This window comes from Anoplophora glabripennis, unplaced genomic scaffold (assembly GCF_000390285.2).
Source record: "Anoplophora glabripennis isolate ALB-LARVAE unplaced genomic scaffold, Agla_2.0 scaffold270, whole genome shotgun sequence".
Classification (NCBI taxonomy): domain Eukaryota; kingdom Metazoa; phylum Arthropoda; class Insecta; order Coleoptera; family Cerambycidae; genus Anoplophora; species Anoplophora glabripennis.
The window spans coordinates 530,527-546,768 of record NW_019416411.1 but is presented as its reverse complement, the minus strand read 5'-3'; the positions used below and the strand labels follow the sequence as shown (position 1 = coordinate 546,768).

Below are 16,242 nucleotides of genomic sequence, written 5' to 3'. Positions count from 1 at the left end.
ACTTGTAATTTGCCGTAGTCGTTTCCTCAGGCAAGCCGTTGACTACGTACCCGACGTGACCGACCAACACAAAAGACCTAGACAGACACCAACTTTTTGACCCTGCCCCTGCACTGAATCAGAATTAGACAAACACGAACTAGATCCTTGAATCCAATTTCTAAGAGAACAGGATTTTGTTTACTGTTGACATTTGATTTGATTTTAAATGTCGTTTAGGTATACCTATTCTTCTGCGCACAATTAAAATAAAAATAGTAATTGCCTTCTTAGAGAAAAAAGAAACCACCACAATTTTAAGGTTATATTAAATATGTGATCGTGATCAAAAGTTCGAATCAAAGAAAAAGTTTGATTCATAGGGGGAAGGGGATTGCCGATCCTGATCATATATAATCTGGCAAGATCCGGAAACAAGAAAACAACTAAGAAACATGATTTTGGGATCATAACGCGTTTAGATCCGAAAACTGAAACCAAAAGAAAGCAGCTATTATCTGAAAGTTGTAAAATGTTTTGTGATTGTTTAAAATTTAGGTTAGAAACAGCTGTTGTCATTTTAAAATAATTGTAAAAAAAACAACTAAATTTTGCTTCTGCTAGGTACTACAAAAGTAGCAATACGTAGTATATGTATACTTTATGCCCTTTATTCCAGTTTAAATATTACTGAAGATTATGTATTTTTAAATGGCTAACTCTGAAATTTTAATTTTTATGAAAATTTTTTGCATAAGTTAGAGTAATGTGTGATGTTGGCTAATACTGCATTTATAATTATTAATGTAAATCAGTGGTCAAATATACTAAGAAGAACACTTGAATTTGTATCTAATATACACATATGCAAATGTTTGTCAAAAGTCAGTTTTCAAAATCAAAAAATGTCTAAGGAAAGTGATATCTATAACTTAGGAGGAATTCCTTCAACAAGTGGATCTAGCCCTAGCAATTGGGACTGCAGCAGTGTTGATAATTTAAATGCAAATAATGAAACTAGACCTGTGGAATATGTCCCTAATTTAGTATTAACTCATCCTATAATATCCCTGAATAGTGTCGCAACAAACTTTTACAATATAAATTTTTATCATACCAGCAATTATTGTTATATGGGAGAATATTTTCAACAAAGTTCAAACAGACATTATTGCCGAACTGATAAGGAACACGAGATCAAAAATCTAGAACAAAGAAATGGTAAGTATTTTTTAATGTGGCTATTCCGTTGTATGTATCTATCTATTAGATTATGTTGATAACACATTATATCATATTTGGCTAATACGTGATTGAATATGAATGCTATGATATATTCAGTAAGCAGTAAGTTACGTCTTCCTTTAAAGTTATAGATTTTGTGTTTAGAAATTTGATAATACTGTTCTATATACGTTTTTCTTAAACAATTCTTGTGTTCAACTCACTTCAGTTCATCAGCGTAAGTTGTTACAACGATGCAATGTCACATCTTGTGTAAGGAAAAAATAAAGTTGACTGTTGAAGCACATTGAAAGCCCAAAATTATGTTATTTCCACTGTGTAATTATCCGTTATATATTCACAGAATTCAGCATAAATTCACTGAAGTTTATTGCAATAGCTTTATACAACAAGAGACATAAGCAATAATAATAATAATAATAATAATAATTATTATTATTATTATTATTATTATTATTATTATTCAAAGAAAAGCATGCAACTAAAATAGTATATTAACAGCAAAATAATAACATGATAATAAATTTTTAAAAATGACAATAAAATGGTTGTATTTAATTAAAATTAACATCCTTTAGGTTTTACTTCAAAAAAGCAAAGCAGTTGCTGGCTTTTATTGCTTGCTATATATTTTCTTTTGTGCATCTCACTCTCAGATGCTAAGGAAAACAATTGCGAAGAAGAAAATAACGGTAAGATCATAATAGCTTTCAATTATTGAGAAAAATTATAAAACTAGGTAGTTGAGCAATCATTAATTTTAATAAATCAATGTAGATGTAATAAAAAATAAAAGTAAATAAAAACGACTTAGTTTATATTTGTCCCCCATACATGATCTTGAAAATAAATAGTTTCATTTGGGGAAAAAATATTAGCCAAACGTATGTTGTACCAGTATTTATCGTGAATAATTTTATTAAAATGTAAATTAATTCTAGATCAAAGATTATTATCTTTAAGAAAATGGGAGAACGTGAAAAATGAAAATCAAAGTAATAGACCAGGATTTATTTTCACAGTGATGTGCTACAATGTTTTGTCTCAAGATTTACTATCGCAACATCCTTATTTATATAACAATCACAACAATGTCTCTTTACAGTGGAATGTGAGGTGGACTAATATCTTTAATGAAATTACAAAATTTAAACCAGATGTATGTATTCAATAGTATCATTATTTGTTAATAATATGCTAATTTTTAGGTGCTGTGTTTACAAGAAGTGCAAGAATCGCACAATAAAAATTATTTTTCAATTTTGGAAACTATAGGTAGGTAATAAATATTTGCATAAAATGTTTTTTCTTATTAATTATTTTCCTATGGCTTTTATTCAAATTTAAATTGTTAACTATAAAATACTTGGAAACATGTTTCATCTACTGAAATTTTTCACAAAAAGATTTAATTTTGAAGGGTATTCCAGTATATATAAGAGAAGAACGGGTGAAAAAACTGATGGATGTGCCATATATTATAAGACGGACCTTATACAGTTGGTGGAACATACCTCAGTAGAATATTTTCAGCCAGACATATCAGTTTTAAATAGAGACAACATCGGTCTCATCGCGAAATTTTCACCCAAGCTACACCCAACCAGAGAATTTGTGATTGCAACTACTCATCTTTTGTATAATCCTCGAAGACAAGATGTAAGGCTAGCACAAGTCCAGCTGCTTCTTACTGAAATAGAACGAATAAGTTACAACGCACAATCAGAGTAAGTCACATTCTACATTTCCGATATTTTGAAAAATGAAGTTAGAGTTAAATTTTACATGTATTTGAAGAAAATCTAAAACAAAGTCTGCATGCCGAATTGGAACGAGATAAATTTAGCCGTCTTCTTGTAAAAAACCATATTAAATTTCTTTGGAAACTGCTTTGCCATGAATAAGAATTTGAAACTTTTTAAGGGGTAACTACCTACCAGTAATTTTAGCGGGCGATTTAAATTCAACACCGGATTCTGCAGTTTATGAATTTATAACGAAAGGCAAATTGAGATATGAAGATTTGTCTCCAAGGGCATTAAAGAAGGGTACCAGTTCATTCACAGGCAAATTGTTAGTGCCTGCAAAGTTAAGAATAACAGGTAAAGTTTTTTAAAATTGATCTAGTTGAAAAAAATTGATTTTGTAGGGTTTTAATACTTGTATTATAGACAGTGGTGGCTCGTAAAAATGTATATCATATTTTTTCATAATTAACTGATAGATATAAAAAGGTGTTTCCTTATTTTTCAAAAAACTTCCAATTTTCTTAAAGTTACAGTATGACGAGCTTAGAAAAATGGAATATTACCTCCGGGTAGGCCATCCCCATTTTCTTTATTTTACACATTTCATTTACAAAAGTTCTCTCTGTGTTTAGAAAAAAATCATCCCCTACAAAAAAAATATGGGTCACACGTTTCAATTAAATTTCACACCATTTTCACCACCATCACTGGAAAACCAATTTATTTCGGAACAATTTCATATATTTGTATTTCGAGGGACTCTTACCTTTTATAGAGATTATTATCTTTCTGCAGATAATTGCCAACATGCCGATCTGCTTGAAAGGAGGATGAAAAATGAAAAATTATCGAGAACTAAAGAATTATCTGTAATCGAATTATTTCATAGCGATAAAAGTAATGAAACGCAAAGTAACAAAAAAGACGTAAACACAGCATTACACTCTACTGGAACATTGACTCATAATTTTTCTTTCAAATCTGTTTATAGTCAAGGGCGTCCTGAAATAAATGAGGGTACTACGTTTCAGGGAGAATGGGTGACGGTGGATTATATATTTTATAGGTACGTTTTTATTCAAAAATACATATTTTGCAGGCTTAAAACTTAGTAATTAATATTTGAGAACATATTTAAAACTTACCTTATTTCAGTACAAAAAACTATGATGTAAGTATTGAAGGTAAATTCAAGTTATTATCAAGGTACAGGCTTCCAACGAAAGAAGAGTTACTAGGAATAAACATTCCGAACAGTGTGGTAGGATCAGACCATTTGTCGCTTATGGCAAAGTTTAAATTAGAATATTAATCCTTGTTGTTTTTGTTTAATTATTGTTTATGTTAACATTGAGAGTATTTTGATAAAAACGTTTAATAAAACCATTTTATTACCGAGATATTCTGCTTGATTCCCTTTGTGTTTTGTAGATTTAAAAAATATTCAGTGTTATTTGTGGTGTCAAGAAAAATAAAAGCACATTTAAGACAATGCTGTAACAACAGTTTATTCACACACAAAAAAATACAAAACCATTTTGCTTACACACAAAATACAATATTACATTGATAATTCAAAAATTTCTAATTTATTTGGTGCATCTCTAAATAATAGCAATGAATACAACACAATCTCAAAAAGGGTTTAGTAATTGCCAAGGTGTCCACAACGTGCTTCAAACGTCTCCCTAAAATATTTATATACAGAATGTTTCTTATTAAAGTGTTTAACTCGTAAATCATTCGGGAAAAATGTAATTGTTTACACTTAGTTTTGGAATACCTTGAATATATTTTAACATAAATACTTCAAAAGGCAGTCTTTCGATAATTTGGAATTTCTTCATACAATTTTTTTCCAGTATAATGAAATTGGAATGTTAGAAACAATTGCCTTATAGGAATTCTGAAATATTATTACTGCTGCTTATAATTATGCTGCAGTCAATGAACAATAGCCTTGACAGGTCAACACAAACATTTGCCAACTGTTCGACATCAGATGCATGAACGTAAATGTACGCATTTGTAAAGATGAATCAACTTTTTGCGAACATTACAAATGAAGCGCAATGTGTATTTGTTTGAGCAATTATTGATTGGATGGCTTTCATCTAATCACGACAGCTTATATTTCTTATCGTAATCAAAATTTCATTAAAAAAATGGACCCCACTAGCAAATTGATTATATGTGGCCATTATATTACTCTCATCGTCTACCTTAGCAGCAAAGTAAAAGAGAACTTATAGTAAACTGTATTATAATAATATACTTTCATGTAATATTGAATTTTGCCTCGTCTATTAGCATATCAATTTTGTACATAAAATAATTTTTACAATTGTTTATTAAGCCTCTTCTTTATTGGTAAAAATTTATTGTATTGGACACAAATTTATAAAGGGCATTCTGATTTAAAGGTGTATTAACATAATAAATAAACAAATAAAATTATAAATTGCTACAATTTTTTTGGGAAGTCCAATTTATTAGCAATTCTTTTATTGGAAATGCCAATTCTACTTTCCTAGGAATGGCCTAATACAATTTTTTAATTATTAGTGTTTTTATTAATAGTAAAATGATTATCCCAAATTTTACGATTAATTTTGCAATAAAAGTATAAATCATATGCAAAAGTGCATTGTCTTTTTTCAATATCGATTAAGAAAAAATTTAATGAAAATGAAAAATGATGAAATCGGTGAAATAAACGAAAATATTCCCGGAATTGTTTTTAATTTTATATACAAAAAAATTAATACAAAGTCGCCTAGAAAGGTGTGAATAATGTTGTGTTATTAGATTTAATAATAATAAAAAAAAATAAATGTAATTTTTCAATGATTAATCCCCAAAAGAGCCGAGCTGGTTTAATTTTCAAATATATAACATTTTAGGGTCTATTAAAAAAAATGTTTGGATTTCATTTGTTTTTACTTATTATGTTAATGGGTTGTACATAAATCGGAACATCTGTGTAGTGACTTACAGGAAATGGCGAGACGGTCAGGCTGAATAAAATGTTTTTATAAAAACTTTTTGCACGACACTGTATAACGTATAATGTAAATACATATTTAACACAAATTTTTGCCAATGTACAGAACTGGAGGTATACAATTTGTTTTAATTTATATTTTCAGTATAAAAATGAGAACAAAGCAAAAATAACTTATAGCAATACATTTATTTAAATAATTTTAATTTAAATAGGGGCAATACTTTATCATTAGCAGCCTAGTTTATATTAAGTCGAATAATTCAGTGCTACAGGGTGTCCCAGAAAATTATTTAGGTGCAATTGTTTTTAAGAAAAATTGAAAAATATTTCTATAGTTAACCAAAAATGGGCAGTAACTTTTTAGAGGTCCTTCTCTAGTTTATGCTTTATAAAACTGAACAAGAATTTCGTCATTTAATTTTTTTAAATATTTCCGAAATACCCTGTATTTTCAAGCAAAGGGTTCATTCAAGTTTTGGAAAGTCAGATTTATAATTTAAAATAATATTATTTTAACATCACTTAATTTTACACTATACCAATTCTGAAAACATTAGGGAATTTCTCAAATATCATGGAATTTTTTCAAAATTAATTGCAAACGGCCTTTATGCCACTGGACGTAGCGTTACTGAAAAATAATTTCACTACTAGTAATTTTACTGCATCTTTCTTTGAATGCAAATTTTGTTTGGAAAAAATTTGGCAATTTTTAATAAACCATTTGCATGAATCACTATAACAGTACCACAATTAAATATTAAAATAATAGTATACACCTAATCAAACTTAATAGGTTTGTTCCAGCAAAGTGTCAGAAATGTTGCAAACAATACGAGGCATGCGCAGTAATACTTTGATGTTCCAGCAAAGGAAAGTTGGTAACATTTTGCAAGTGTTTGTTGTTCCAGCAACCGTTTGTATTGGTTTCTAACTTGTTGGCGTTTACTTGATTTGCTTGCCAACTTTTATCAAACATTTCGATATTAACCTAACTTTCCCAATTCCAAACTTCTGTTTCTGTGGTTTATGCAACTTTCTTCAAAAATTTAGTAAAATGAATATTCTGGAAAACAACTTTGAATGGTACATCATCGGAAAGTGATTACTATGTGGATACAGACGATGATTAGATATAGAATTAGAACTTTTAAATTAATGGAAGATCGGCAACGCCCGAAAAATAAGAATTACATTAATGAAATTGTAAAGAACTTTAGCGAGACCGGATTATAGAACATTTTAAATTAAGTAAACATATCGCAAATAGAATTACAGAATAAATTATTCTATGTGACTATTATTTACAATTTGGCAGATACGTGGACCGTTCCACCACAAAAATGTTGGAAACATGTTCGCAACAATCATGCGCACTGTATTACTGTTAGTAACATGTTGCGAATATCTTGCTGGAACAAACCTAATAGAGATTACTACACACATTATTGGAGTTCAATAAAATTCATCATAATCAAATTAAAGACAATTGTTAATTAAATGTCTGCCAAAAAATGTAACACAAATAGAGAAATATAAATATAAATTCTAGAAGTGCCCTTTATACTCTTGTCCCGTCAAATATTCGAAATAAAATAGGTGATCAAATGCAAAGTAATTCTATTTCGGAACAATGGTGTTTTAATGCATCGATGCAATTCAAAACAAATTATGTCATGCAGGAAATGTACACAACGAAATATTATCAATTTCATTACAGTTATCTTAGATTTTGCGAAAAAATACAGCGTTTACCCCACGAGAGCCGAAATGATTCTTCTACACTTTGCTATTATGCATTAGACCTTCACTGATAAGATGAAACTGTTAAACTGTAGTTAACCGATACTTCTATCTGTTTTACACCTTTCGTAGGACATGGCATAAATGCATGGAAGATTATTTAAAGTTACGTATTTTAGAAAACTAAATAGATTCAAAATATCTCTCAACTAAAACCGTCTTTCAAAAAAAAAACATAAGAAAAATGAGATTACGAATGTTGCTCGAATGGCTGTTGCACCTGAAATATACCTGGAATGTTTTCTAAAGTACAAAAAAAATTTATACATTATATATGCGTTATTATACACTCAAGTTTCCCCATTGAAATAATTTTATCGGTACCGATGCAACTGATTTCAAAAGGGTTTAAAGAATGTTTACATTTATAGGTACAACACAAATTATTATATAACTAATAAAAAAAATCGCCAATTTCTAGCAATAAAAATCAGATATAAAAATTCATATCACAGTCAATAAGTATGGCAATTTTTAAAATAAGAACTGAAACACAAATATATTCAAACACAATAATTAATTTAGATAAAAATTGCGTAACCGCATTATCCAATGCTACGAATAGACTTATTTAATAACAGTGAAATTCAATTGAAAATCACGGAAAGGCATGAATTTGAATATATTTTTAACACAGTATAGCAATGTAGCTATTAGCATTGTTTTCGTTTTATATGAAATGTGGCTGACTGAAAAATTATCAGTTTCAATCGTACAAAATGAGGTATGGTAGCACTTCTATGAATTATTTCCGATAAATACAGCGCTATTCATTCTCACTCATGATTTGTTGGCATTCAAAGCGTTACTTTTTATGAATTTCAACAAAGCATCCAATATCATAATACTAGAATATTATTCCGCGCATATAACAGGTAAATACTCTTTCTCCCATTTTGTTATAAGAATTCGAAAGCCCGATTACTTAGGAATATATTTGTGTTTCATTATTTCATTTTACCAAAGGCGGCCATTGACTTCATTTTCGTCTCTTTGTTCGGTGTGAAATACCACAGTTGCTATACTAATGGAACACAAACAAACTGTAACCATACCTAATAATATATACACAGATGTTATTAACCAAAAGGCAAACAAGTATAAATTTTTGTTGCAATATTTGCCAAAAGTCGGATCATAGTTTGGTTCATATTCTTTATACACCCAAACGGAACCTAAAATAAAAATTAATGATAAACTCTAGTAGTAAGGGCAACCACATTTTTGCTACTATCTATTATATTTCTAAAATTCATAAATTGTATTTTTTTAGTGTTACCAGATTTTGTTTTAATTTTTTTGTTTTTGTAATGTTATTTTCTTTGCTTTCTCTCGTATTTTTTTTTAATTTTCATTCATGACAATTTACGGAATATTATTAATGAGAAAAAGACTAGATTAAAATTAACTATTTAATAAATTTGATCCTATTGCCCCTGATAATAATCGACCTAATTGGAAAACTGCATTTACATCTGTGGATGTAATAAATTGTGAAATAAACAAATAAGATTAGTAGAACACAAAAAAACATCAGTAATTTCGTAATTATAAAGTATTATACTTAAAAGAAAACGTGAATAATTTGCGCTTCTATTTTCAGGTCAAGAATAATTTAGTAATGGATAATGAATATAATTTTTTTTAATGTTGAAAGTGTACCTATTGGTTTAAGTATATCCTTGGTATTATTTCGTTATCTACAAAACAAAACCAATAATGCTATCAAGGTTAAAGAAAAATTCCCCATATTTACCAGTAAAAAAAATAATGATTATACTAACCTATTATAAACCATCCAAGCATAAAACAATTTAATAATGTTTGTGTTGGAGATTGCCTTAAATTTTCTTCTTGCCTCTCCTCTTCTGTTTGCCTCACTCTTGCCGACAAATGTAAAAGTTGTTTGACTATACCAAATATACCTAAAAAAGCTTAGACATAGGAGAGAGGGCATAACAATTTCCTTTTGCGCTTCAGGTAAACATTAAATTTGATTTTGAAAGTAAAATTGGAGCATTACATTTTTATCAAAGAATGAAGAACAAGATATTTGCCAATTTGTGGTTATATCAAAGAATTTTTTCAATGTTTTTTAAAATAGTCTTGGTACTCAAAATAAATCAAATTAGTGTAAGAACAGAAAGTGTATCAAAAACCTTTATTTTCTGTAATTAATGAACACAATTTTTTGTTCATAAAATTATAATATACTTTTATTACAGTCCGACATAGAAGTAATTCTAATCCTATAACATATTCAAACTTACCGCCTACTAATAAATATACAGGAATGTATTCCCCTTGAGGACAGTCATGTAAATAAATGGACCCCATAACTATCATGCATATTGGAATAACAATTGTAACTCCTAATATTATTGTACAACCAACTAAAATTATATAAAATGTGTAAAATTTTGTGCAGAACTGATTATATATGTGTAAAAATTTTACTTACGTGTTCCTAAAACTATAATAACAATATTTTTCATAAACTCCAAAACACCTTTGCTAGTTTTTTGAGCCTCTCGTACCCTTCCGAAGAGGGAATCATATGAAGGAGGTGGAGCTAAAAATAAAAATAACATATAAAATAGATTTAACTAAAAAATATTTACGAAAAAATATCAAATTTGTATTTAGAAAAATATCTTGTTAGCTTTGTCAAGTAAATATGAAAAAAAGAAGAATTTTCGAGAATTGAGGCTTAACAGTATACGATTGACATATTGAATATTTTTATCAGTGTACGTTAATAATTGTAATCCTTCACGAGACATTAAATTGTTATATGTTGGTGGTGGTGACAGTAATTTACAACTGTTCTGAATTATTATTACTAAGATGTCTATTTATTTAATTATATACTGTAGTATATTTATTAATAACAATTTCAAAGTAAAAAGTAATTGTATAATTTAAAAATGGGACGTTTCAGGATATTTGTTTTATTTGAAAAACAAAGAAAATCCAAAACCTGCCCCAACTAAATCAGGACAGTTGGTCACCTTATCAGAAATGGTCAATTTAAAGACATGTAGTTAATAAATATTGTTTCTAGAATTGTTTGCTGGAATAATTTAGTGGAACGTAAAATAGTTCAATTCCGACTGCAGTTTAAACAATCAATTATTTAGAAAACATATAATTTAATCTAATAAAAAAACTTGTAAAATGCAATAGCAAGAATTGGTGTTTCAAAGAAATGGAATACGTATATAACTACACATATGTATAAAAAACCTGTTTCCTACTTCAGAATTATTCTTAATTTTTTTACTACTTTCTCTTTGAAAACAAAACAAATTATTACTGAGATGTTATCTTCGAAAATAAATAAATTTTATGCAACTATACCATTTGGATTTATAGCCTCTTCATATGTAGGGGGTGCACCTGCTTCTACAGAACCACTTGGCACGACAGTCCCCCCATGTTCATGATACAAGGGAGGAGGGTTATGAAATTGGACGTTAGCTCCAGTCATAGGTACAATTTAATGCATATCACTCTCTACATAACTATTATTTTATTAAGAATTAAATTAAAGTTTTTATTGAAATTGAATATGTATTTGTTTGATACTGACAACTAAATAATTAAAACCTGTCAAGTGTCAACCTCTGTCTGTCTAGTGTCATTTTCACTGTCAACACATGTTAAATGTCAAAAATAAGGAATTTTTCATGATGAGTATGTATACCAATACCATAATAAAATCAAAACTTTATATTTTAATTTCTATAAACCAGCATGAACCAATTTTACCAGTATATTTATCGATCAATAAATGGGTATCCATGTCTTAATAAACTACAGGAACTTTTCTTTCTTTTCGAATGTATATTTCTATCAGTTTTTAAGATAATGTAAAAAAGGAGTTTGGTTATTTTACTGGGGAGAGTGACCAATGTGACCATTAACCAGCTTAACGTGTAACCTAACACTAATCGTTGTAACCAAAACCAACCTTGTTTGATGTCTGATAAATTGGAACTGAAAACGCATATTTTTGGATGTTTATAAGAACGTATTAATATATTACTTATGCTTATATTTATTGATAAAATTATTAGAATTATTTCCTGAAATTATAAAACAAAATGGACAGCATAGGGGCGGAAGTCGGGCAAAAAATGAGAGTGAGTGTTTTTTTCCATAATCGTTTTAAGGTTAGCTATATATATTTAATAATTTATTTTCAGTCTGCAATCAAAGCAAAACTTTTAGAACTTAATTGCTATGTAGGTAAGATCTATAACATTTTATTTATGCATTGTTTTGTAATCAGTCGATTATATTTTTAGATGATGAATTACCTGATTATATTATGGTAATGGTAGCGAATAAACGAACAAAATCACAAATGAACGAGGACTTGAATTTGTTTTTATCTACTAAAACTTCAACCTTTGTTGACTGGTTGCACATTGTGTTAAAGAAGTTAAAGGAAGTTACGGTTACAAATCCAGGTAAGTTGTTACTTAAAAGAGACTTAATTATTGTTTGAAGGATATGAGTAATATCTTAATACTTTTATATTTCAGAGGTTTATAAGAAGGTTACTAAGAGAAAATTGACAGAGGCACCTGATGTTAAAGTTAAAAAAGAGAAGAAAGATTTGGTATCGATTAAAGAAAGAAAAGAACGAATTATAAACACGGAAATGGAGCATACTGATTCATTAACGGATAATTTACCAGTTAATTCAAATCGACTGTCTGAACAAAGAAAAATAACTGTTGTGAATGAAAGTAGTAGTAGTAATAATAATGATATTTTTGATATTCCCTTGCTATCACAAGTTAATAACATCTCTAGTGAAAAAGACCTGCAGGAGATCGAAAGAAAGATAAAAAGTGTTAAGAGTAGGCTTGGATTATTAGTTGACAGCGATATAGAAGAAGAACTTCCTGAAATTAAGTCTGAAAGAGGTGAGTAATTAAATGAACTGCAAAAAATTGTTTGTTGTATTAATTTCATATTATTGAAAATAACAAATTTATGACGAGTATTTCAACAAATATGAGTTTTTTGTTTGTATTTAGTAAAATATTCAGTGTAAGTAGAATCCTAGAAAGGTTTGTTTCTGCAAAAGTCCTCAACGGTTTCCAAATGTTCAGATCTGACTGGGAATTCGGTGTTTGTGCAAAAAAACATTAATGGTTAAAATTGTAACTACCTACGATGATAATATTGTAATATAAAATGATTCTATTTTCCCCTCTTCCAAGGGTTCCAAGTATGCAGTTTGCACACCACTGAATTTTTGTACCTGGTGATTTAAATTTCAGCCCTCGGTATCTCGGCAATGAAGCATTTTTTGACAAAATTTTATTTGAACAACCCACCCTTGACATTCATAGTAGAAAACATTGGTGATATTTGACCCATTTGACTCCATTTGAATACTCTGTAGAATAGAAATCATTTGCAATTAAATTACATGTGTGTATGTCAATGATATAAAATGATTATAACATCCTGTCCTTAGATGGGCAAAGGAATAAACAGAAGAAAATTAATAATCCTAAGACTTTGACATATATTCAAAGTGAACTTGACGATGAAAACGATAGAGTAAGTAAAAATGAAGAAACCGGTTTATCTGTAGCCGAGGAACCTACAATTAGTAATACAAGTTTTGAGAAGAAAACTGAGCATAAACGTATTACTTTTGAGGAAGAAAGTCCTCCTAGAAAAATATCAATATTAAAAAGATTAGGTAGCAGACCAAATGATAATTTAAATATAAATCCGTTGAAAACTAGGATAAGTTTATCCGAATTTAGAAAAGAGGAAGAACCTTTTCTGAAATATTCTAGTGATAAAAAGAATGAGGAAAGGCTAAGAGACTGGAGAAGGAGGAAAGAATACAGAACAGATAGAAGTAGGAGAGAAAATGACTCTCGGAGGAGTTCTTCTGAAGAAAGAAGAAGAGATAGGTCCAGGGATAGGAACAGAGATAGATCTGTTGGTACTAGGTCTAGCCTAAGGAAGGAAGTGAGTATTTATTTCAATTCAATTGATGAAATAAAATTTTAAGCGCGTTTATTCTTTAGACATTCGTTATGAACTCTCAAATTATTTTCAAGAAGTGGAATATTTGGTATCTTTATTAAATCAGCATATTTACTGCCTGTTTATGAATGACAAAAAGGAAATAACAACTTTTTTTTGTAAAAATAGTATTTATAACATCAGACTCAAGAATATGTAATAGTATTTTTCTTTAATAAATTAATAATAGCCACAAGCTGCCACTGTTATCTATGCTAGTATTGAAAAAATTTTTTTTATTTTATCTTTAACACTGCTTATTTTAAAAAGAGAGCATTTTTCAAAAAATATTCATATGGAAGAGGAATTTTTTATAAACGATGCAATAAAGGTAAATAGCAATATTTACGTTAAATAGTAATTTCTAATTATTTAGGGAATTCTAAGTAGACTTGGCGTAATGTCAAAGGTTTCTGTACCTGTAAAAGAACCGGACGAGCCAGAACCCGAAAATGAATTGAAAACACGAGAAGTAAGGAGCATGGTCCAAGTAAAACCCCGTATTATCCCATCTGGAACACCACAGCCTAATAAGAACCTTCTTCTAAAAGCGGTGGCTGAAGCTCAAAGAAGTGTGGCCCAAACACCACATGTGGGATCTCACTCGAAGGTATATTTTTTAAAAGCCAAAACTTTTGCATATTTCTTAACGGAACGTTTAAATTTCAGTCCATTTCTTTGAATTCGGAGGTAACAAGGGACAGTGAAAAAAATGTAGAAGAGGAAGCTCCGGTTATGAGAAAGTTTTCGCAAAGGGAAAAGAATAAACTGAAGCATTTAATTCTCTCTCATGCCTCACAAAGTAAAGCGAATAACAGTGAAGGTGATGGAAAAAGTGAGGAGGAGTATATACCTAAGCCTATTAAAGAATGCCCAAAAGAGACGCCGAAGTATATACCTTCTCATCGATTATCAGGGGGTAAGATTCATTCATTTATTGTTTACCATAAGTGTAAAATTTATAACTGAATTGAATGAAAATGGGGTGCAATTGCCACCTTTAACATAAAGTCTTATCTTTGACACATCATTTAGTGATTTCATGATCAGTGTTTAACCGTAAATGCCAAGTCGGCACACGCATTGTTGTTTAATATCGGCAACTATTATTAGCTCCGATTTTAAATATTTTTTTTTTATAATCTGGTAACGTTGTAATGATGTATTAAACATTTTTTTACAGATCTAAAAGATAACGCTGAAATTCATCAACAATTTATCGTTACACTTGACGGGATCGAAAAAAAATTCAGTGAACCCAAGTCATCTATTAAAGATAGATTGGACAGAAAAACGTCGCCCGGAGTTCCCTTAAAACTGCCAGTAAAATCTAGGCTTGATATCAAGAAGTCTCCTTCTCCTATCATTTTCGACAAGGTTTCTACTTCTCCAGTTAACAGTAAACCCAATATACCGGACAAACTTCCCATAGTACATCCCTCTCTTTCTGTTAAAAATAAAGAGAGATGTAAATATTGGCCGAATTGCCGGCAAGGGGACAAGTGTGAATTTGTTCATCCCAGCAGTCCCTGCGAAATGTTTCCTCTCTGCAAATTTCGAGAAAAATGTCTGTATTTGCATCCTAATTGCAAATTTGGAAGTGCCTGCACAAAGAGGGAATGTCCTTACAGTCATGCAGCCCCTGCCAAGTTAAGTAAGTCAAATCGTCTTTATTTTACCCTAAATGTGTGTAAACAATTTTTACCAATTTTCATTCTAGTATCGAGAACTTCATCGGGAGCTTCTGCTAAATTGGCGCCGTTGGGACTTCAGACTTGTAAATTTTTTCCTAATTGCACCAACAGTAACTGTCAATTTTTTCATCCAAAACCATGTAAATTTGGTAAATATTGCAAGAATCAGTCAGATTGTAATTTTTCACATTTTATTTCAAGTAAAAGTAGCTTGATCTGGCGATCCAAGTAATTTGATGGATTTTTTCAGTTATAGCTCATTATTTTATTATGTAATATAAATTACATATTTGAAATATATATATATCTATTAAGTAAGTTCAGCGTGTTTTATTCATTGGCGTAATGCTTTAAACATTTTATTAAAAATAATAATTTTTGCAAATTGGTAATTTTTCATTTTTCTCACAATATTGTTACAGTATCTTTAGAATTAAAAAAATTATCAGTATATAAATATTTTAATTACCTACCTTGCTATAGAGTAATAATAAAAATATAACTCGTTCAATTCATACTATCCGCGATAATTTTTAAGATGCAAGCACACCAAGTGGCGAAAGCAGGAAGTTCTGAGACGAGGTAATCTTGATATTGCCGTTCGTATTTACACATTCATCTGAACATTTGTCTTATTTGCCATTATTATTAGTAATTTGGTTATCAAACTACGGTTATTTGACTTTTGTGTTATTTTATAGGT

At 29.5% G+C, this 16,242-nt stretch overlaps 3 protein-coding genes across 3 annotated transcripts; 2 read left to right on the top strand and 1 right to left on the bottom strand.

Moving 5' to 3' along the window:
- Nucleotides 1–884: 884 nt before the first annotated feature.
- Nucleotides 885–4,365, top strand: LOC108911216 (protein angel homolog 2). Its single transcript, XM_023454472.1, has 8 exons — nucleotides 885–1,200; nucleotides 1,803–1,916; nucleotides 2,166–2,383; nucleotides 2,433–2,499; nucleotides 2,645–2,951; nucleotides 3,148–3,326; nucleotides 3,768–4,038; nucleotides 4,128–4,365. The coding sequence occupies exons 1-8, from the start codon at nucleotides 885–887 to the stop codon at nucleotides 4,282–4,284; spliced, it is 1,629 nt and encodes a 542-aa protein (XP_023310240.1). The 3' UTR covers nucleotides 4,285–4,365.
- Nucleotides 4,366–8,727: 4,362 nt separating this feature from the next.
- LOC108911250 lies at nucleotides 8,728–11,398 on the bottom strand. The gene is made up of 5 exons (XM_018716138.1): nucleotides 11,143–11,398; nucleotides 10,244–10,354; nucleotides 10,053–10,175; nucleotides 9,567–9,707; nucleotides 8,728–8,957 (listed from the first exon to the last, which is right to left on the bottom strand). The coding sequence occupies exons 1-5, from the start codon at nucleotides 11,270–11,272 to the stop codon at nucleotides 8,740–8,742; spliced, it is 723 nt and encodes a 240-aa protein (XP_018571654.1). The 5' UTR covers nucleotides 11,273–11,398; the 3' UTR covers nucleotides 8,728–8,739.
- A 363-nt stretch (nucleotides 11,399–11,761) lies between these two features.
- LOC108911217 (zinc finger CCCH domain-containing protein 14) lies at nucleotides 11,762–15,876 on the top strand. Its single transcript, XM_018716091.1, has 9 exons — nucleotides 11,762–11,927; nucleotides 11,991–12,033; nucleotides 12,093–12,257; nucleotides 12,333–12,719; nucleotides 13,280–13,788; nucleotides 14,222–14,455; nucleotides 14,515–14,764; nucleotides 15,029–15,499; nucleotides 15,566–15,876. Exons 1-9 carry the CDS (start codon nucleotides 11,889–11,891, stop codon nucleotides 15,769–15,771), a joined length of 2,304 nt encoding a protein of 767 aa, XP_018571607.1. The 5' UTR covers nucleotides 11,762–11,888; the 3' UTR covers nucleotides 15,772–15,876.
- The last annotated feature ends 366 nt before the right edge of the window (nucleotides 15,877–16,242 follow it).

Excerpts from the sequence above, each read along its gene's own strand:
- LOC108911216 (XM_023454472.1), top strand. The coding sequence starts at position 885 with ATGTCTAAGGAAAGTGATATCTATAACTTAGGAGGAATTCCTTCAACA. Across the intron at positions 1,917-2,165 it reads TTGCGAAGAAGAAAATAACG|ATCAAAGATTATTATCTTTA; the intron begins GTAAGATCATAA and ends AATTAATTCTAG. Across the intron at positions 2,500-2,644 it reads TTCAATTTTGGAAACTATAG|GGTATTCCAGTATATATAAG; the intron begins GTAGGTAATAAA and ends TTAATTTTGAAG.
- LOC108911250 (XM_018716138.1), bottom strand. The coding sequence starts at position 11,272 with ATGACTGGAGCTAACGTCCAATTTCATAACCCTCCTCCCTTGTATCAT. Across the intron at positions 10,355-11,142 it reads AGAGGCTATAAATCCAAATG|CTCCACCTCCTTCATATGAT; the intron begins GTATAGTTGCAT and ends TTTTATTTTTAG. Across the intron at positions 10,176-10,243 it reads TATTATAGTTTTAGGAACAC|TTGGTTGTACAATAATATTA; the intron begins GTAAGTAAAATT and ends ATATAATTTTAG.
- LOC108911217 (XM_018716091.1), top strand. The coding sequence starts at position 11,889 with ATGGACAGCATAGGGGCGGAAGTCGGGCAAAAAATGAGA. Across the intron at positions 14,456-14,514 it reads ATGTGGGATCTCACTCGAAG|TCCATTTCTTTGAATTCGGA; the intron begins GTATATTTTTTA and ends TTTAAATTTCAG. Across the intron at positions 14,765-15,028 it reads TTCTCATCGATTATCAGGGG|ATCTAAAAGATAACGCTGAA; the intron begins GTAAGATTCATT and ends ATTTTTTTACAG.